Source organism: Octopus bimaculoides, chromosome 4 (assembly GCF_046866305.1).
Source record: "Octopus bimaculoides isolate indiv1 chromosome 4, ASM4686630v1, whole genome shotgun sequence".
Classification (NCBI taxonomy): domain Eukaryota; kingdom Metazoa; phylum Mollusca; class Cephalopoda; order Octopoda; family Octopodidae; genus Octopus; species Octopus bimaculoides.
The window spans coordinates 16,877,917-16,901,756 of NC_142931.1; the positions used below are offsets into that span (position 1 = coordinate 16,877,917).

General features: G+C 36.3%; 1 protein-coding gene across 6 annotated transcripts in view; it reads left to right on the plus strand.

Annotated features, from left to right (window-relative positions):
* Positions 1-23,840, plus strand: part of LOC106883437 (uncharacterized) — a 152,392-nt gene that overhangs the window by 122,552 nt on the left and 6,000 nt on the right. For 4 of the 6 annotated variants that reach the window (XM_052966907.2, XM_052966909.2, XM_052966908.2 and 1 more), the window contains 2 exons: positions 8,220-9,608; positions 21,583-21,733. In XM_052966907.2, the coding sequence (XP_052822867.1) occupies positions 8,220-9,608; positions 21,583-21,733 (1,540 nt within the window). Of the gene's footprint in view, positions 1,044-8,219; positions 9,609-21,582; positions 21,734-23,840 lie in introns of all 6 variants that reach the window. The other 2 variants (XM_089350382.1, XM_089350381.1) reach the window with 2 other exon arrangements.

The window sequence follows — 23,840 nt, forward strand, 5'->3', positions numbered from 1 at the left end:
TTATGTATGTTGGTGCTCCCCCCCCCCACCACCACCACCACCACTTGACAACTGGTGCTGGTTTGTTTACATCTGTAACTTAATAGTTCAGCATAAGAGATTGACAGAATAAATATCAGGTTTCAAAAAAAAGAAGTATTAGGGTTGATTTGTTCAACTAAAACCCCTCAAGGCAGTGCCCCAGCATGAGTGAAACAAGTAAAAAATAAAAGGTAAATTACGTAGGCCATTAATGTTCTCTACTCGTTTTTGTATGTCCGAGTCTTTTTGCTACAGGAGATAAGGACAGACAGTTGTTGTACTGATGAAGGCTAATGAGCCAGAAACATGTTCATGACTGTCCTCTTATCTCCAGACAATAAGCCTGTTCTTTTTCTTAAAGGTATGTCTCATCATCATCATCATCATCGTCGTTTAACGTCTGCTTTCCATGCTAGCATGGGTTGGACGATTTGACTGAGGACTGGCGAACCAGAAGGCTGCACCAGGCTCCAATCTGGTCTGGCAGATTTTCTACAGCTGGATGCCCTTCCTAATGCCAACCACTCCGAGAGTGTAGTGGGTGCTTTTACGTGCCACCAGCACGAGGGCCAGTCAGGCAGTACTGGCAATGGTCTATTTTGAAGAATTCTTGAATCTTGAGGTTACCTCCCCTTCTCAAGTGAAGCTGGTCTTAATTGTCATTTGGTAATTATGACACATCCTCCAGAGGCAGAAGTAATTTTAATAAACCAAGAATTTATTTTGTATGATATTCAATATAACTGAATTTGTCTATGTTCCTCAAAAAAACTTTGTTTTCTCTCTTCTTTTCTTTCTCAGCGAAGGACAATAGATTACAACTCATCAATGCAAACTAACTAGATATTTTCCGAAATCCATTTCTCAGAGCATTGTAGTATATATTTCCAGATCAAATACTGCCTAGAATAAAGCATAACATTGATGAAGGGGTGTGAATTCCCTAAGCCTCCAATTGATCAACAGGTGCTGCTGTACTCGATCAGCTCTGATGACTTGCATTGATTGACCAAACCAAAGAGGTATCTTCCGTATCTATATATATAACCCCTTACTTATATGACCCAGTGACAGAGCATCTACATCAGTGGTTCCCACCCACATTTTATCTATGGACCCCTTTGATTACTATTTTATTCAGGTGCCTATGCCTCTAGCCATTCATTGTTTAATAACTAATATTATAGATATACATTATTTACATTTGATGGATATTTATCCTCATCTTGTTTTTGTTGTTAACACAACGTTTCGGCTGATATACCCTCCAGCCTTCATCAGGTGTCTTGAGGAAATTTCGAACTTGAGTTCTCATTCCTAGTGGTTAAGAGCACGGACTACTAACCCCAAGATTCCAAGTTCGATTCTAGGCAGTGACCTGAATAATGATAATAATAATAACATAATACTTTAGGAATGAGAACCCAGGTTCCAAATTTCCCCCAAGGCACCCGATGAAGGCTGGAGGGTATATTAGCCGAAACGTTGTGTTAACAACAAACAAGATGAGGACAAATATCCGTCAAATGTAAATAATGTACATAATTCCTCATCTCTTAAATATAGAACTGTAATATTATAGATACTTATTTCAAAATTGTTACTTTGCTCATCACGCATTCACTGATGTAGTTTGAACTATGTAAAACATCAAATACATTTAAAGCAAAATTTTTTCATGGACCCATAAAATACTGTTGTGGACCCTATTTACTATTTTGCTTTTTTGGACCCCCAAAATCTTATATGGACCCTGGTTGAGAACCACTGACCCACATCATCACTTAATATGTTAGAAATAGCAGTCAAATCTCCCTCAAACAACACTCTTTACCATCTTAAAACAGAAAGGACATGTTGGATAATGTAGGCTGGGAAAACACAGGACGATTACGCCTATTATACCTTTGACATGAAAAGTCTGTGGCTCAGTGATCAGCATATTCAGCTCACAATTGTAAAAGCACAAAAATATGGTAAAATGGAATGATCAAGAATTATCAAATGCTGCTGATTTATGAAAATAAAAGGAATCAAAGAGAAATTCGCATATTGAAAGATTTGTAAATTATCTGTGAAACTGTTGCAAAAGTTAGAAATAAAAGGTGCAAGTATGGCTGTGTGGTTAAGAAGCTTACTTGACAACCTTGTGGTTTCAGGTTCAGTCCCACCAGTGAGCACTTTGGGCAGATGTCTTCTATTATAACCCTGGGTCGACCAATGCTTTGTGAACGAATTTGGTTGATGGAAATTGTGTGGAAGCCCATTGTATTTATATGTGTGTGTATTCTTGTGTTTGGTTTGTCTCTTAAGCCACTGATTGACAACCAGTGTTGGTTGATTTATGTTATTGTAACTTAACAGTTTGGCAAAAGGGATTGATAGAACAAGTGCCAGTATTTAAAAAATAGAAGGCCAGCAATTTCAGAGGAGGGATTAAAAGGATCACATCAACCACAGTGTTCAGCTGGTATTTATTTTATCAACTCTGAAAGGATAAAAGGCAAAGTCAACCTTGGCAGCATTTGAACTTAGACCATAAAGACAGACAAAATGTGACAAAGCTATTTGCCTGGCATGCCAATGGTTCTGCCAGGTTACTGCCTTAATAATAATATTAATAACAACAAGAGCACTCAAAGAGCGCAAGCCTCTGCCAAGACAATACCAACGTCCTCTCAACAATTAGCCAGAGATGATTTTTAAAATGAGAATATCTGAAATAAACTTGATTATTCTCATGAACAAGAATAGTAAAAATGAACCCAACTGCTCTCAATAATTAAGTAATAAAAACGGGAAAATAATCCAGAATTTTTGTCCAATATTGGATCAATCCGAAAATTTAATCAGTTTGTACCAGTCGCATGGCCAAACCTCCCTGAAAGTTTCATCCAAATCCAACCAGCAGTTCTTGAGATATCTTGTCTCCAGACAAACAGACAAACATGACCGAAAACAATACCTCTGCCTTTGCTAAGGTGGAGGTAATAATAATAATAATAATAATGATAATAATCAGCAAAACAACATTTATGCATCTGTCTGTCTATATAGTCATTTATTTAATCTCTCTCTCTCTCTCTCTCTCTCTCTCTCTCTCTCTCTCTCTCTCTCTCTCTCTCTCCTCTCTCTCTCTCTCTCTCTCTCTCTCTCTCTCTCTTTCTCTCTCTCTCTCTCTCTCTCACACACACATTTTCAAAATAAATCTAATTTGGTTAACAAAATATTAGATTATGATAAATGAAAGAACAAGATACAAAATTGATGACAGAAAAATGCTGAACTAAAGTTGGCAAATATTTCATTTAATAAAATAGAAGTCAGCTGTTGTTAAAATAAAGATAATTCTTCCTGAAATTTAGAATTGCAATTATTTTACTAAATTTCATTAAAATAATTTTACAGTTTAAAGTAGGCGATATATATGCCAACAATAACCAGAATTCTTTGCATAGAAAATTTATTGAAACATGGAAAGTATGAATGTCTGATATGTCTTTAAAGAGGACATTACAATGGTGAGATGAAAATTGGCGGTAGACCTCATGGATATCTAAAATTTCATTTTCATAACCATTCCAAGTGGTCTCTCATTTTATGCGGTGTTCCTCCCAGTTGGTTAGAGGCCCTGGCTGTTAACCAGAAGGCATGGAAGTCTGTGTGCGATGCTGAATCTGAGCCCTTTGAAACTGAATGCAGGGGACTGTGTGAAGAGAGGAGAAGATGCTGTCATCAACACCCAGTGGCTGTTGTTTGGGTTCACTTTGAGTGTCCTGAGTACCACAGGATCTGTCTATTTCATATCAGTCTTATCAGCTACATCCACTTCCAGTGCTGGATTAACCATTAAGCAAAATAAGCACATGCTTAGGGCATGAAGGGAAGGAGAGGGGCACCACAGAAATGGTTTACAGCACAAAAGAAATCACTTTAAACTTGCTAAAATAATATTCAGGATGCTTTTATCTCTGCTAAGTATAGATGTGTGCGCGCGCGTGTGCGTGTGTGCGTGTGTGTGTGTGTGTGTGTGTGTGTGTGTGTGTGTGTGTGTGCAGGCACGTGATCTAGCAGTTAAGATGTTGCACTCATCATCAGGAGATCATTGTTTCAATTCCTGGATCAGGTGGTGCATTATGTTCTTGAGCAAAACACTTCATCTCACATTACTCTGTGATCACTTCAATACCTGATGTGTGATATACTGTGTACCTGTTCAGGTGACATCAAATTGATGGAAGGAGTGATCTAATGTACAGCACATGCATTAGATTGCTATAAACAAATCATTAGTGTAAGTCATTCAGCAAAAACTGAATGCTCATATGCCACCTTTGATAGCAGATTCCATCATATATCATCATCATCATCATTTAACGTCCACTTGCCATGCTGGCATGGGTTAGACAGTTTCACTGGAATTGATGAGCCAGAGAGCTGCACCAGGTTCCAGTCTGATCTGGCAAGGTTTTTACAGCTAGATGCTCTTCCTAACACCAACCACTCCAGGAGTATAATGGGTGCTTTTACGTGCCACTAGCATGAGTGCCATTTACGTGACACCAGCATTGACCATGACTATGATTCATGGGTGCCATTTGCATGGCACCGGCAGCAACCACAACTACAATTCATGGGTACCATTTACATAGCACTGTCAAGGACCACGACTATGATTATGATTCACAGGTACCATTTACAAGGCACCAACAATGGCCTAACTCAGATTTCATGGGCACCATTTACATGGCACCGGCAATGGCCATGACTACGATTCCATGGGTGCCATTTACATGACACCAGCATGGCCACAACTACAATTTCACTTGGCCTGATGAGTCTTCTCATGCACAGCATATCACCAGAGGTCTATACAGGCACACACACACACACACACACATCATGATCATCATAATCGATTAGCGTCTGCCTTCCATGCTAGTATGGGTTGGACGACTTGACTGAGGACTGGTGAAACCAGATGGCTGCACCAGGCCCCAATCTGATGTGGCAGTGTTTCTACAGCTGGATGCCCTTCCTAACGCCAACCACTCCAAGAGTGTAGTGGGTGCTTTTACATGCCACCGGCACGAAGGCCAGTCAGGCGGTACTGGCAATGCCCACGCTCAAAATGGTGTATTTTACGTGCCACCTGCACAGGAGCCAGTCCAGCGGCAATGGCAACAACTTCGCTCGATGTTATGTATGCTTATAATATTTTTAGCAATTTAATTTAATTTTATAATTGATTCCATTCAATACACTTGACAAACAACTTTGAATACATTTGCATGTGTATACATTACCATGATAAAACTCCAAGTTTTATTATAACAACCAAATAACTGTCACATATTATATTACAGATAAATTCCTCTATTTACATAATATTGAGGTCTCATTCATTCTTTTGTTGTCATACCATTACTATTAATATATATATATATATATATATATATATATGTATGTATGTATAAACTTATCCCTCTTGTATAAATGTGTGCATGGGTGGGTGTGTGGGTATATGTGTAGGTGTGTACCTTGTTTTGACATCACATGATGATTGTAGAGGAGTGTCATCATTAAACAAAAAGGTCTTTTATTTCCAGTCTTTAATGTAAAACCTGTCTGGCCAAGGAGAAATGTTACCTGGCTAAGAAACAGGTAAGGATTAGCCACAAAAAGAACATCCAGCCATAGAAAATCCACCACAACAAATTCTGTCTGACCTATAAAAGCATGGAAAAGTCAATATTAAAACGACGATGATGATCAATTTTTTCTACACAAGCATTGCTGCGTGGTAAGAAGCTTACATGCTAATCACATGGGTCTGGGTTCAGTCCTACTGTGTGGCACTATGGGCAAGTATCTTCTACTGTAACTTTAGGCCAATCAAAGCCTTGTGAGTGGATTTGGTAAATGGAAACTAAAAGAAGCCCATCATGTGTGTGTCTGTGTTTGTCCCCCACCATTACTTGACAACTGGTGTTGGTGCGTTTTACATCCTTGTAACTTAGGGGTTTGGAAAAAGTGCCTGATAGAAATAATACCATGGGTTGGACGATTTGACTGAGGACTGGTGAACCAGATGGCTGCACCAAGCTCCAATCTGATCTAGCAGAGTTTCTACAGCTGGATGCCCTTCCTAATGCCAACCATTCCGAGAGTGTAGTGGGTGCTTTTAAGTGCCACCAGCATGAGGGCCAGTCAGGCGGTACTGGCAACAGCCACACTCAAAATGGTGTTTTTTACGTGCCACCTGCACAGGAGCCAGTCCAGCGGCACTGGCAATGACCTCGCTTGAATGCTTTTTCACGTGTCACCAGCACAAGTGCCAGTAAGGCGACACTGGTACTCACTGACTATTCACCTAAAGTCTTGCTAATGCATAATGCCAATTTGATGGCTACTATGCACTAGATGATGATGCTGATGTTGATGATGATGATGATGACAGTACTTCCAATATCAACTTAATAACTGAAACATTATTTTACAAAATCTCTCAAAATTTTTGGTTATTTTCAAAATTAATTGATACACAAAGAGACAGTTTTTCATTATAGAATTATAGTCACAAAATGGTTAATGTGTTAAACAGATTTGTATTATGACTGCTGACATATAATAACAGTATCTTTATATTATATATTTTATTGATTCACACTAAAGCCAGTGCTTTGGTTTCATTAAATTCCTTGAACTTAGCTGAAACGTGCTATATTATGAGAAATGTCTCAGTTCTAATGAAATTGTCATATAATACCAGACAGAAGGAAAAAAATATTGATCCCATTAAGCATGTAAAAAATTTATTGATTAATATTAAAATTAGAATGATGAGTTTAAGAAATATAGAGGAATAAAGCTACTTGGTAGCTAAAATATCTGACAAAGCAACAGATGTTTGCCAGATGAAGAGATATTGTAAAGCTTATATTTACAATTGTATTCTCAATAATGAATACAGAGAAATTCCAAAAAAAGTAAAGTGATATAAAAGAATGGTCAATTTAAAATTCTTTAATCTTGGACAATAATTTTCTTAGGAATAAAAGAGAGTGCTTTCCAAAGATATTTCATTATAACCACTTTTAATTATACATATTTTACCATTTACTGGATATGGCATATATATCCACCAACGATTCATTTTACCATAAAATAAAGAATTTTAGGTTTGAGTTAATGAAACTTTACAGGTTAGTTGTTATATTTATCAGCAATATTTTACATATATTTGCAATTCAAAATGGTCACCCTTTGCTTTCATCATAGTCCTTGATCTTTCCTCAACTGTTTTATCACTCCACAATTCTTTTATACCAGCTATTTTCAATGATTGAGAACTTCTGTTCTACAAAATCTTCCTTAGATTAAATTGCTCTTGATGAATTCAAGTTCTCACCAGTTTCCTTGGATTCCAAACCTTACCATTTTTCTTTATCACTTATGTACAGAAAGCAGCAAAAAAAAAATAATAATAATAATAATAACCGCCTAGATTCACCATTCTTAATAAATGACTCAACAGCTAGCATGTAATGAGCACAAGTTCAAACCATACTGGTAACTGAAAACATTAGTTACATGAAGACACTGTTACTAGCAGCTCAAGTTCACCAGTGACAGGATGCAGTAGAATAACCTGTGGGAGGTTTTTCCACCACATCATGGCAGAGATGTTTTTTATGTTCCAGTCATTGAGCTGTTACCATACTGGGGCACTGCTTTGTAGGGTTTAAGTCAAGTACATACTTTTTAAAGCCAGGTTCTTATTCTATTGATCACTTTTGCCTAACCGCTAATCTACCTGGAGGTAAACAAAGCAACACCAGTTGTCAATTGGTAGTGAATGAAACTCAAACACACACACACACATACATTCACATTATATATATATATATATATATATATATATATATATATGATAGGCTTCCATATAGTTTCCATCTGCCAACTTTTCTCACAAAGCATTGGTCTGCCTGGGGCTATAGTAGAAGACATTTGCCTAAAGTACCACACAGTGGAATTGAACCCAAAACACTATATGTTTGCAAAGTGAGTGCGTTAACCACATAGCCATTCTTGCACTTATGTATGTAACATACAAATATTTTTTTTATTTTCAGATGTTATGATGACAAGTTTCTCTAATAACCAATTCTTATTATTCTTTTTTTTTTATTTTACAGAATGTCAAAAGAACATTTTGAGAAGATACACCTGAGTGTGGCTCTTGAAGAAGCAGCTAACCACCAAATAAGCTTCTTGAACAATGTTAACCAATATCCTGAACTTTATGAACCTGCTTTTCTAAAACGAACTCTTTACAGATATGAAATACTTTGGTTGCCTCTAGCTTCCAAACATGATTTCATTCCAGCTCCATTGGATATTGAATGGGTATGGCACTGTCATATGCTGGCACCACTAGCATATGCAGAAGACTGTGACAGAATAGTTGGTAAATTAGTTAATCATGCTCTCTACTCAGAACAAGTTCGGCAAAACAAACTACAAAAAAGTAGAGAACTGTGGACAAAAGCTTACCCTAATGAGCCATTTGATATTCCGCCCAATTCTAATGAGCCATGCCCTGAATATAAATCCCAACTAAGCTATGATATTGTAGCTGCTGCTGCACGTCAGAGAGTTTTCCTTTACCAAGTTTCTCTACCTCACTATACAGACTACAGGTTCCTCAAACAAGCTATTATACGATACAAAAAATACTTGCATTTGAAACAGAAGAATCCAGCCACCTTTCTGGTACCATGCTACGATATTGACCTTATTTGGCACAGTCACCAGCTCCACCCAAACAATTATCAAAAAGACACAAAGAAATTATTTAACAGGGTCTTCAATCATGATGACACTGTCAATGATCGCAGTCCAAATTCAAAACTAAGCCTCTCAGATATTGAAACTAGAAATCTTTGGATCAAAACCTACAATGAAACATTTTCTATGTACGGAGCAATGTATCGTGGGGAACCACCGGAGAGAAAACTTTATAAAATCACTAAGGAAAACCTATTTAGAATAAGTGCAAAGCATGCAATGTTTGTTGTTGAAAAGGCGTCTATACAGAATATTCCAGAAGAAGTAAGGAAATTTAATTTGGCTTTGAAACTTTACCAGGGTGCAGATCTTTTATGTACTAAACATCTCAATGGACCTAATACTGAATGGGAAGGAAAAGCCTTAATAAAACATGACATTAGCACCCACAAAAATTCTTATCTAACTATAACACTCTACAAAAAAGTTGGTTTGACCTGCTGTGGAAACAACGTTTCTCTTGGTACAACTATGTTTGACTTTTGGAAGACAGTTCATTTTGCCTCTGAAGGTCAGTCATTTTCAGAAACATTATTACTTGATGAAGCACCACAAATTACTGTTCAAATAAAAGGATACTTTACGAATCCAGTATGTACTGCCTGCAATTTTACTGTTGAGGTTAAACCTTACAAAAAGTTTACACTGCCAACGCAGATTGAACAGATGTGGGGACCAGTTCCATTACCTCACTTACCAAATGATGTCCAAAATGTGTCTTTTGTTGGTGAACATTTGTAAGAATTTTATTTACATTTTTTTGTAATCTAATATCACAGCTCTCATCTAACATCTCCTTTCTGCTTTCAACACACCTCTGTGTATAAGACTTCACAACTGCTTAACACTTCACATCTACTTATCATTTCATATCTATGTAATATTACAGCTCTATATAACATTTCACTTCTGTATCACTTCACAACTCTTTCTATAACACCTTAACCAAGTATAGCATCCTACTTCTGTATAATGTCTTGCCTCTGTACATCTTGTCACTCCTATATAACATCTTTCCTCTACATAACACCTCACTTGTATATATTGATATCTTAACTCTGTATATAATATTTCACCTGTATAAACATATATATATGTATATATATATAAATGTCATACTTCTATGTGCCATCTCACCTCTCTCTCTCTCTCTCTCTCTCTCTGTATATATATAAATATATATATATATATATATATATATATATATATATATATATTTATGTGTGTGTGTATGTGAGTATATGTGTTAGTTGTCTAAGAGTCTATGCTGTGAAAAAATGTACTCATATATCTGTCAATAGAATGGTTGTACTAATCAAAGTGTACAATATTATACGACTATTACAATCAATCTTACCAATTGGTTTTGTGTTAGGGATTCCACAAAGCGTTAGGTAACAGTCGTGTCTATCCACCTCCAATAGTATAGAGCAGTCACCATATTTCATTCCATAACGGCTACTTTTGATGAGTGCAGGGTTACATAATTGGACCTGAAACTCCGTTGAATCCCCAGCACAAAACCATTTGGTAAGACTGGCTGTAATGGATATACAGGGTGTCCCAAAAGTCACTGATGGGTTTCAATTTTTAATAACTTCCTTATCTTTACAAATAAATGCATGAAATTTTGAGACAATATGAAGGATATAATGGAAATTAATATGCATAAGTCAAAATTTACAACACCACTACATCACATATGAAAAATGACACCGTTTAAATGGCAGCCATTTTTGGCTTCACATGCCCGTGCTCTTTCCAAAGCTTGCACCATAATACCCTCAAGAGTTTCAAACCCCACTTTTCTGATTTCTGTTTTGATGTTCTCCTTCAGTTGCAGCAGGGTCTCCAGTTTGTTGATGTAAACCCTATCTTTCAGGTATTCCCACAAGAAAAAATGTCGAGAATAATCTCCCACTATGGCAATGTCAACTGGCCTTCATATTCCCCAGACTTGACTAGCTTTGTGGGGATACCTAAAAGAGAGGATTTATGTCAATAAACCAGAGACCCTGATGCAACTGAAGGAGAACATCAATAGTGAAATCAGAGAAGTGGGGTCTGAAATTCTAGAGGGTGTTATGGTGCAAGTTTTGAAAAGAGCATGGGTGTGCAAAGCAGAAAATGGCTGCCATTTAAGCGACATAATTTTTCATGTGATGTAGTGGTGTTGTAAAATTTGACTTATGCATATTAATTTCCATTATGTCCTTCGTGTTGTATCAAAAATTCATGCATTTATTTATAGAGTTAAGGAAGTTATTAAAAACTGAAACCCATCAGTGACTTTTAGGACATGCTGTATAATATATATATGTGTGTGTATATATATATGTGTGTATATAGGTGTGTATATATACACACATACACATACACACACACACCATCTCACCTCTATATATAACATTTCACATCTATATAACATCCACTTCTACATATAGCATCTCACCTTTATATATTATAACAGTTCACATCTATACAGAACACCTTGTATTGTATGCTTCTCACTTACTTTTATGTAACATCTTATTCCTACATAATCCCTCACCTCCATAGAACAACTCACCCCTATATAGCATTTGACTTCTATATGTAGCACCTCTTATACAAGGTTGTCTCTATATCATCACTCAAGCTCTTAATAAAAGCTTTCAAATATTCCTGAAAATGCTCCCTAGTATCTTGAAATAAAAAGGAGATAATTTTTATAATAGTCCTGATGTATTGTCTGAAAATAAGATAGAGTGATCAAGTCTTGCTCACAGCTGTTCCCTGGGTTAAACACCAATAATATTCATATCTCCTTTTATCATTCCTATCTCTTCAACTCTTACTTTATATGCTTCTCTGTTGAATCTACTCAAAATATAATTTGAACTCCACCAATTATTCACATATTATCCATCTTTTTATTAAATGTTTTATATATATATATTTCTTTTTTTTTTTCATGCTTGCATGTGTGGGATGAGTTTAGGGAAATGAGTACATTTATTTTTGATCAATTCAAATGTTTGGGACATATTTGATCAGTAAAAAGGCCATTCTTATTTCAGTATACCATGGTGAAAATGTTTCACTTTATGTAAAAGGATAAATTTCAAAGTGGACCCTATGGACTAATATATGTACTTCAAGCTCTTTATGCGCTCATCAGTATTAGATACCAGGCAGGATAACTCCAAAATGACTAGAAATTTTTGCTTCCTTATAAGAAATAAGTAAAAATTATCTACTGACAACATACTGTGGCAACTGGAACAAAATACTTAGATGGCTCACAAAGCAGTGTGGTGAAATAAACAAACATTCTATCAGCTCAAATATATTTGGGATATATTTGATCTGTAAAAAGACCATTCTTATTTCACTGCTTTGCATGCAAACCATGTATTTAGTACATTTATGTATTATATTATTTTGTGTCTAAATCAAGTCTTTACATGTTTTTATAGTCTTATGCATCCATTGTGATATTTTGCAAATTATACAAACAGCAAAGGAGTTCAACATTGGCAAACCAGCAGGTGATTCATGATTTGGACTGTTACACAGTCACAGAAACAGGATTCCACATTATATCTCCCTTTGCCTTTGGTGATTTGGTTGGCCCAGATCCAATGGGAGTTGATTAAGACATGTTGATTGCTCCATGTTGACTTCAAGCTGGTTGTCAAATTGTCTGCTGGCTTCATTTTCATATGTCACATAATCTTCACTATTCCTGTAGATGTTCCCAAAGAATCTACCCATGTACAAGTATAGCAGAAAAGACTGGTAAATATTCCAACAATGTATATTGTTGTATCAAGGATACACAACTAGATGATTTACCTATCAATAATCAATGACTCAATGAACTGAAAAGTAAAAGCAGAATCTTCAATTGACCAGACACCTCAAGAAAAATGAGCCATATACATTTCATAGATACCTACCCTTATATAATACAGGGTAGTCATATATTTGTTTATGCTTGTCCCTGGCATGAAGCCACCACTCCTTCTCTCAAATACTTTCCCTACTACTTATACAAAGGGGCTTTTTCCCTCTCCTTGTTCTTTTTCTGTCTTTCTTGTTTTGTTTTTTTTCCTCTTCAGTAACTAGATCAATATTAGATTGCTCTTGCTCGCGTAACTTCTTAACACATCATTGCAGAAAACATACAGACTCGTAGCTTGCTTGAGCAACATACCTCAACAAGTGAACGTTTCAGCAGTCACAAATGGAACACTTTTCAGTGAAACCAGAGTTTCATGACTTCCTACTAGCTATATCTTTAGTTGAAACAGTGTCAGATAAGATCATCTGAGTATCTTATACAAACGTAATAATGAGTGGCATCAGTTTAATATAACCAACTTTTGGCTCCTAGTTATAGTTAGAGTTAAAGCCTGCAAGCAAAACTAATCCAGATTTAGAACACCATCCAAGTAAAGACTACCACATTGATAAACTATGCTGAAAGTTAAATAGTCTTTTAGCCATAGTACGAAGCACAAAAGAGCAGGCCTTATCACATAGAGCATTTCCTTTAAAACATCACTTCATCATTTTTCCAGCAGATTTATACAATAAATGGAAAGTGTTGTGGCTAGAGAGAAAGCCACATGTTTAATTGTAGTCAAGTGTTGTAGTTGTTTAGAATTGCTAGGGATTGAGTAATCTATGAGGGGTTTCTATCTTTTAGGACCGAGTTGAAAAAAAAATTTCTATTTGGTACCTGTTATGAGAGGATCCTGAACACCCCTACGTGACTGAAGGTGGACTAACAATAGATAAGAACTGAGTGAACTGTCAGGGAATAGTTGACAGTATTAGTTCGATGTGTGTTGGTTTAACAGTCGGTAGTTGAACAGTGAATACTGAGTATCATACCTACGTTCAAGTAGTACAGGGTGCGTTCTGTATTTTAACGTATATTTCTGCGATAGGTTATCTTTAGATAATCACATTCAACTATTTATTTGTGTAATATCGTTTTACACCAGATGTGTATACCCACGTCATAACAGTATCCATGGTAATAAATGGATGTTTTGGCAGAGAACACATTTATCATTGTTCAAAGTAATGTTGAGTCTCTTAGTAACTGAAATAAATTGAGCTAAGTTCCCATCATGCTCTTCAATAGGTTTGTTAACAATAATATCATTGTTGAGATAAACATGAAATCCTTTGATATCATTGTCAATAATTATATCATCCATCAAACTTTGAAAAGCACTTATGGCATTAGTTACACCAAGCAGTAACCTTATAGATTTGATTAAACAGCTTGTCAGCTTGTCAGCTTGAAATTTTGTGTATCGCTTATGTTCTTCGTGGAGTTGAATCTGATGGTATACTGTTTTAAAATCTAGTTTGTTGTAGAATTTATTGTAGGAAATAGACAGTATGAGGTATTCAATATTAGGATGTGGACTGTCATTCAGAGAGCAGTAATGATTTAAAGATTGTGGATATTTCGTAACAAGGGGATAATTGTCACTGCTTCCCACTACTACTGCTTGTACACATCTTAGAGAAACTGACAGCTCAATAATACCATAATCAAGAAGCTATTGAGTCTCTTTCTCATGCATTCAGGGATGTGTGGTTAAGAAGCTTGCTTCTCAATGATGTGGTCTTGGGTTCAGTCCCACTGTACAGCACCTTGGGTAAATATCTTTCAACTATAGACCCAGGCTGATCAAAGCCTTGTGTGTGGATTTTGTAAACTGAAATTCAAAGAAGCTTGTCTCATGTATGTATGTATATATAGAACAGGGGTGGGGAAACTTTTTAGTGCGGCAGGCAAAAATTTCCAAAGAAAAAGGTCCGTGGATGGATCACAAGTTCTAACTCTTATATCTGTGTAAATCTGTAGACTAACATTACATATTCACTAGACCTTCTTTGCTTCATTTCTTTCTAACCTTCACGAGACTTCTGTATTCAAGGCCAATGACTCCCTACCATGCAGCATCACAGTTCTAATACAAGTGCCAGCTTCTGAACTTCTTCCCACCTGTTCTTACCCTGGCTACTATAATTTCTAAACAACTGCTTTCCTTGGTAATTATGTCATGTGTATGGTTATGAATTGAATATTTCTTTGTCCAAAGATGAAGAAATTCTAACAACAGTTTTGATAGCAATAATGGAAAAAAGAATTTTGTAGCTGGATCTAGTAAGAATTTAACAACTTTTTTTCTTAGTTCTTTTTAGAAAGATATTAGACCTAGCCACAGTCTTTCCAAGGAAACAAAACCATTAGATTATTTTTGTTACTTTTTCTTTCGAAGTAATTGCTGCAGAAATGAACTGTTACACAGAATATAAAACAAAGACAAAAAGAAAAAAGTTTGAGGTTTCCTACAGACATGGATGAAGGATTAGAAATCCGAGCATTTTTAGGAATACTGCACCTGTGCCCAACGTCGCCTTCCTGGCACGTGTAAAGACATTCGAGCGAGATCATTGCCAGTGCCGCTGGACTGGCTCCTGTGCAGGTGGCACGTAAAATACACCATTTTGAGCGTGGCCGTTGCCTGTAATGCCTAACTGGCCCTCGTACCAGTGGCACGTAAAAGCACCCACCACACTCTCAGAGTGGTTGGCGTTAGGAAGGGCATCCAGCCGTAGAAACTCTGCCAAATCAGATTGGAGCCTGGTGTAGCCATCTGGTTCACCAGTCCTCAGTCAAATCGTCCAACCCATGCTAACATGGAAAGCGGACGTTAAACGATGATGATGATGATGATATAATTCGAGACACAATAATAAAGATAAGTTTAAGACATTAAATTAATGCCTAACATGTTCATTAATGCCGCCACTGAATTTAAGATGTTTATACTACTTATGAGGTATTCTATACTTTTCAGCTAGAGTGTAGTTGGGTCTCAAGGGGGTGGTACAAACCTAGCAATATGTGTTTTATAGTGAAAACAAAATTTCCATTCAAATGGCAATTGTCGGACGATTTTCTGTTCAGGTCTAACTGTTTAAGCTGTAGAGGGAATGCGACTTATGTTGCAAATAGGCATATGAATATTGTATAAATTTTATAATTGAAAAATTTACTATATTTTGTACATACGAGTATACCAGCCCGTGGGTGCAATTGTGCCTGCAGGCGGGGGTTTCCCACCCCTGGTATAGAGGTAGATAGATACTATCTTTGCCAGATCAGATTGAGCCTGGTGCGGCCTCTGGCTCACCAGTCCTCATTGAAACTATCCAACCCATGCCAGCATGGAAAGTGGACGTTAAACAATGACGATGATGATGATGATGTGTGTGTGTATGTATGTATATATGTAGCTTAGCTTCAAGTTCAGTCTCATTGTGTGTCTTCTACTATAACCCCATCATAGGCGTGTGTGTGTTTGTGTGTGTGTTTGTGTGTGTGTGTGTGTGTGTGTGTATGTCTGTGTGTATCTGTATCTGCATGTTTGTTTATATTTGTACTTCCCTAAAATCATGAGCAGCAAAGTGGTGATATTATCACTTCTCCTGTCAACAAATCACTCACTGTTTATTAAGTTCTGTTTAGTCTCTCACTTAGTAAATCCCATTAAGTGTCCCATTAAATCTTCACAGTCTGCCTACCCTTTGCCTCATCGATACCCTTTTGTCTCTCTTACCTTCTCTTCTATTCATTGTACTACACCGGTCTTGTAATGCGGAATTGCATTCGATCTCTCAGTATACAATCAATCTCCTTATCACACAATTTCTTATTACCATCCCAATGCCTATATAAGGAAGATCTGACATCTATCACTCCCCATTTCCCATCTCTACTACTACCTATCCCTTCTTAACTCCCTTACTGCTAACATTTAACTGCCATCACTGTTTCTCTCCCATTACTCTCTGCTATAACTGTCTGTTCCATTAACCTTTTCTCCACCACCCTCTCACTCCAATTATTGGCTTTCCTATCATACTCTATCTCTCCCCCTCTCTTCTCTCTCTCTCTCTCTCTCTCTCTCTCTCTCTCTCTCTCTCTCTCTCTCTATCTATCTATCTATCTATCTACCTCTAGCTCTGTCTTTCTCTTTTGCCCTAGTTTAATGTCTGTCACCATCCTTTTCTTTTATTCACCTTCTGGACTACGTTGCTTTAAAAGAATGGAAACAGTGTGGAGTATTAAGGACATTTTAGTCGTCCTTTTATTGTAACAACTCCACAGAGTTGTCAGGAAACACGATTTGGAAGCTGGCATTTTCTGCATGATAGCTGTCTATCACAAAATGAAAGCAAAATCATTACAAGGAGGAATTTTTATTAAACTAATGAAAGCAAAGCATTATGATGACCAAAGTTGTAAGAACTTCTGAAGTTTTAATAAGTTTTAATGAAAAATGTCATGTGAAGCAGTCAAACAAACATGTAATACCCAATTTTTACCCTATTGTTTAATTATATATATATATATATATATATACATATATATATATATATATATATATATATATATATATATATACAAATAAAAGGGTAAAGGATTATTAATTTATTAATAAATTAATAATTAATAATTTTTACCAAGCCCTTCGGTATGTAAACACCATGCTATTTCTGAACTTTGGTATGTGGTGAAGCAACTGTTGCTGATCCCTTAATTATGTTTATATATATATATATATACATATATATAAGGATTTACTTTTCGTAATGAGATAAAAAACCAAGGCTGTGTATGATATAGAACATTTATAAATAGAATGTCTTACAGCTGTTTCCAGGATATTTATTATATCCCTTCATTGGAAATGGTGTGAGGGGATGATTAAGCAATAGGAAATAGAGAGTGAATGTAGAGATATTGTATTTGTATGTGTATATATATATATATATATATATATATATATATATGTATATATATATATATATGATGGCCATGATAGATCGCTAGCCACTACACATTCTTTATTTTCTCTCCTTGTTTCTTTCTGTTCTTTTCTGTGGAAGAGCGTAGGTTTAAAACATTAAAGACTTTTTCACTTCCCGAGCGTTAAACTAATACATTTGTTTGTTGTCTACACTACCTGTCTTTGTCTTTTGTTTTTTTGTGAATTCTCCCTACATATACATATATTAGGAAGGGCATCCAGCTGTAGAAACTCTGCCAAATTTAGATTGGAGCCTGGTGTTGCCATCCGGTTTCACCAGTCCTCAGTCAAATCGTCCAACCCATGCTAGCATGGAAAGCGGACGTTAAACGATGATGATGATGATGATGATGATGATATATATATTGTAGTAGTAGTAGTAGTAGTAGTAGTAGTAGTAGTAGTAGTAGTAGTAGTAGTAGTAACAGTAGCATTCCATGGGAAATTCTATGGTTGTTTTGAAAATTGGAAGATGGAATTGAATATTTTTCTGAACCATTTGAATCTTGAGATGATTTAAAATTCTATATAAATAGTATTGAAGGTGCAATGTAAAGAAACAACTCCTCTGAACGTTTTCATATTCTTATGTCTTCTAATTTGAGTTGTGTTACTTTTCAAATTATGTTAAGAATGAAACAGTTTTAGCTATGGAACAAAATGAAAGACATTATCTATAGTTTTATTGTTTCAGTACATTGGTAAAGTTCTGATAAATTGGTTAATGTTTACTTTAACACCCCGGCTACCAAAACAAAAAACAAAAGCAAGTGTAATAGGTGTAAAAAAATGTGCTTTAAATGAATATGAGAACAAAAATTTGCACCAATGAACTGATTATAAAGGACTTTGTGGGGAAATATTTTTCCAAGGGGGTGGGAAGGAATTTCGAAGAGAAAGAAATTCATAAATCATTTTTTTTTTTTTTGCTCGAGTGTAATGGAGATAAAATAATTGAGAGAGAGAGAGAGAGAGAGAGGAATTGAAATGTTAAGTAGGTGTCTTTTTTGCACAGAAAAAGTAGTATTTAATAGGGGTTGAATTGGTTCCAAGATAGGAACTTTCTAGCATTGATGCATTTGTTGAAGAGGAAATCTCAGCTCCACTTGTTGAATTTATTTGTTTCTCAACAAGGGTCTGGAAAGGTCCAGAAACCTAATCATTAAAACACCAATGAATATTATGAAATCATTATTGTTACTTCTGTTCCAGGTATTTTATGTGATATTTGGTTGAAGGTTAGCGGTTGCCATTTGCAATATAAAATTGCTTGAATACTGCCTTGAAAGCAGTTTAAACGTTTGAACCAAATATATTGTTGCAAATTAGAACCAATTGCCAAAAATCAATTCGTTTTATTGAACTCACAAATATTTAAGACATTAGTATGTGTTCACTTTTATAGCAAATGATGGCTGCTAACTTTCAACCAAATAATATTGTGTGACATCATATCACCTTTGCCTTTCATCCTTCTAGTGTTGACACCAGGAACACTTTGAAATTATATTTCCAATTATATAAATCACTTTGAATATTATTTCAGCAAGTTTAAAATGATTTATACCATAAGCCATTTACCATTTCTGTGGTGTCCCCTTCCCTTGATGCCTTAAGCACATGCTTATTTTACTTAATGGTTAATCCAGTGCTGCATCTCATATGTGATTGATTACAAGGTTTGTATGGTATTGTTCCATCATTAGGTCTTTCATAGTTAATAATACCTAAATACTGTAGCTCCACACACAAATACTGTGACTTGTGAGGTTTAAACCTGCTCCCATATTTAAAGTGTTAAGAGCAACATTAAGTAGTTTTGTTCTCTATTCTCAACTATAGACTCTTGTTTAAAGAAATCTAGGAGACACCAATATTAGTTGATTAAATTCCAATCCATTACCAGTATGTATGCAGTTCTTTCTTTCATCTACCTCAGAAGGACAAAAGTCAAAGGTGATCTGGGCAGAGTTTAACCATTTAGTACTTAAACAAGCCATATCCGGCCCAAATAGTCTATTTTTTTTTTATGTTCAAACTTGTCAGATCCAGCCTCTCACACCTACCCTACTATGTCATTCTAAAAGTAAAAATCTCTAAGAATAGAGATGCTTGAACAGAGATATGTTTATTTGTGCTGCATCCAAGAAGTAAAGTGGAGAGGAAGTTCTGCTAGGTTCCTTACAGGCAAAGAACATAGGTATAAGATTTTCTGGGTAGGGAACACTGATGAGGTTGGGGGCATGGGTGTACTCCTTGCAGAGAAATAGGTTGATAAGGTAATCGAGGTTTCAAGAGTCTGTGATAGAATATTTAAGCTTAGACTAGTGCTGCAACATGGATTAGCAACCATTATCTCGGCCTATGCCCATCAGCCAGGGCTACCTGATGAACAGAAAGACTGATTTTATGACACCCTCTTGCAAACTACCTCATCGACAAATGACGGGGACCTTCTCTTTGTGGCTGGTGACTTCAATGGGCATGATGGATAACATCCAAAGAACTTCCATGGTGGACATGGAGGCAATGGACTTGATTCCTACAATGAGGAGGGAACCAGGCTGCTGGAGTTCTGTGATGCAAATGATCTTATGATCTGTAATACTAACTTCAGGAAACCTGCCAATCACCAAAGGAGGAGGATATAGCACCGCATAATGTGGAGGACAACTGGAGGTTCCTATGGGACAACCTGTTAAGGGTTACTGACAAGATCTGTGGCTGGGGATGAATTGGTGAAGCATGACCTTCAAACATGGGACCTCTCAGAGGCAATGACAAGTGACTGAAACCTTTAGAGATATGCTGTGCTTGAGAAGACCCTGCAAACCAAGTGAGATCGTAGCCATAGCCTCTGCCAGTGTCGCATAACTAGCCCATTTAAAAGCACCCTTCAATCGTTGGGCAAGATACCATGCTTGTGAAGACCTGTTGAACCAAGTGAAATCATTGTAGTGGCCGATGCCAGTGCCGCCTGACTGGCACCCATGCCAGTGGCATGTAAAAAGCACCATTCGAGTGTGGTCGGTGACAGTGCTGCATGACTGGCTCCCATGCCGGTGGATGATAAAAATCACCCACTACACTCTTAGAGTGGTTGGCATTAGGAAGGGCATTAAGCTGTAGAAACCTTACCAGATCAAATTGAAACCTGGTGCAGCCTTCTGACTTGCCAGTCCCCAATCAAACCATCTAACCTATACAAGTATAGAAAGTGGACGTTAAATGACAATGGTGGTGATGATGATGATGATGATGATGATGATGATGATGATGACATCATTGAAATCTTGAGTTGCAAGATAATCATCCTCATCATTTAATTCTATTTTTCATGCTGGCATGTGCTGGACAGTTTGACAGGAGCTGGCAACATGGAGAGCTGCACCAGGCTCCAATTGTCTGTTTTGGCATGGTTTCTATGACTGAATGTCCTTTCTAATGCCAGCCATTAGTTCAAAACAATATGAATCATAAGTATTACATTTCATAGATTAATCTGAATACTATAGGATTAAACTCAGAACAACTATAGGTATGGAATTAAATCCTTCACCCTGTTTTATCTGATGCTTCAACAATTTCACTAATCTACTGCTGTAAAAATGAACTAATCTTCTAATTTATGTCCTGTAAATTCTGGTTAATATTTCTTTTTAAAATTTTTTTCTTGTTTTAACTGTACATGTTTATTTTTTATTTTTACTCTAATTTTATCAGCATTTCACATAATTTTTTTCCATTTTTTTTTTTCTTAAAGAACTAAAATAGTTAACTGTTTTCTTTGTTTCTTCTTTTTTTTTTTCGTCTTCTTTTTCAGACTGCATGATACGATGAAAATTAATCAGTTTACCTGCCGCATTATTCATTGCACTCAACTGTTGATGTCTGTCATACAGGTGTACTATCATGAAAAGTTAGCAGTTGTTGCCCATTTAATTGATCTTGATCAACTGCCAACTTCAACACAGGTAAACAGAAAAAGAAACCACAGGTGTAATTAACATATGATGGGCAGCATATTTGATTATCTTTGATTATCTTTTTTGAAAATTTTATAGCATTCAACACATTGTTGATTATCTCAAATGAATTTATTAACTTTGGGAACAAGGTACAGACTATGTAAGATGGATCTCTATTATTTCAAAATGTGTATATAATTGAGCATAAATATTTATTTGCACAGTGAAGCTGTAAAAGCAAACAAATTTAGATATTTTTTTTTTCCTTTAAGATAATCAATTCTGCCTCCCATGCTTTGTTGATAGATGTATATAACACAGAAGGATGGGTTGATTTATGAATGGCTGGATTTATGCTTGTATGAATTTGTATGCCTATATAAATGTATGTGTGTATATATATATATATATATATATATATATACATATACATATATACATGGATGTGTTTGTAGGAAAGGATGCTGTCATTCAACTTTTGTGTATTCTCTGGCCACCATACAATACACTAATCGACAGCTAAGGAGCACAAAGAATCATATTTACATATACACACACATGTGAAAAATAACAGTAGCCATCATCATCATCATCATCATCTATCATCATCATCCTAGCATTTCATTAAACACTTGTTTCATTTTATTGTTTCTCAACTTTTATCAGCTCAAGTTTTTCTAAATCTTGATGTGTAATAAATAGTGTGGATACACGCTTGGCATAGTTGTGTGCTTAAACTGCTCCCCATCCAACTGCACTGTTCCAGGTTTGATTTCATTCTTTGTTGTTGATGCCATGTTTACCCTAAAAATACCTTTTAAAAAATTAAAAAATTCCTCCATAGTTTCACTGCTATTGTTTACATTGGCAAGTTGTTTCTATGTAACCATAGCTATTCGTTGATATGAAGAGTAAACATATAGGGTTTCTCTTGGTTATTAACCAAAAACACTAAGGATACATTAGCTGGTAGTCCTGTCTACATATGACTTTGATCTCTAGTTTAGTATATACAGCGTATTTATATAAGGAAAAGTCCTTTCTGCAGATTTATATTCAAGGGTTAAAGTCTTCCAAAATTCTGATTGTGTTGCTTAATTCAATTCAAATCTGATTTATGATTGTTTTCTTGTTCCTTTTCAAGCCATGTCTGGCTCATAAGGGCCAGTTTTCCGGCTTCCTTGGCATATAGGTTCCCTACCTGGATGGGATGCCAGTCTGTCGCAGGTGAGCTGCTAGATGCAGGAGGAAAGAGGGAGAGAAAGTTGTGGTGAAAGAGTCAGCAGAAGTTTGCCATTACCTTTTGCCGGAGCTGTGTTTCACTCATAAACACACACATCGCCTGGTCTGAAATTCAAACCCACGATCCCTCAACTGCGAGTCTTCTGCTCTAACCACTAGGCTATGTGCCTCCACTGATTTATGATTAGGGAAGATTAAATAATATATATATAGACGCAGGAGTGGCTGTGTGGTAAGTGGCTTACTTACCAACCACATGGTCCCGGGTTCAGTCCCACTGCATGACACCTTGGGCAAGTGTCTTCTACTATAGCCTCTGGCTGACCAAAGACTTCTGACTGGAAATGGTAGATGGAAACTGAAAGATGCCTGTCGTATATATATATATATATGTGTGTTGTGCATCTGGGTTTATCCCCCCATCGTCACTTGACAACTGATGTTGGTGTGTTTATATCCCGTAACTTAGCAGTTCAGCAAAAAGAGACCAATAGAATAAATACTAGGCTTACAAAGAATAAATCCTGGGGTCGATTTGCTCAACTAAAGGTGGTGCTCCAGCATGGCTGCAGTCAAATGACTGAAACAATTAAAAGAATAAAAGAATATATATACATTGGCACAAGCATAGCTGTGTGATAAGAAGCTTGCTTCCCAACCCTATGGTTTCATGTTCAGTCCCACAGCATGGCACATCGGGCAAGTGTCTTTTACTATAGTCTTGGACTTATCAAAGCCTTGAGAATGGATTTGGCAGACGGAAGCCAAAAGAAGCCCTTCATATATATGTGTGTGTATGTGTGGGTTTGAGTCTGTGTTATATATTATTATATTATTATATGTATTTATTTTCTCTAAGTTAATAATTAAC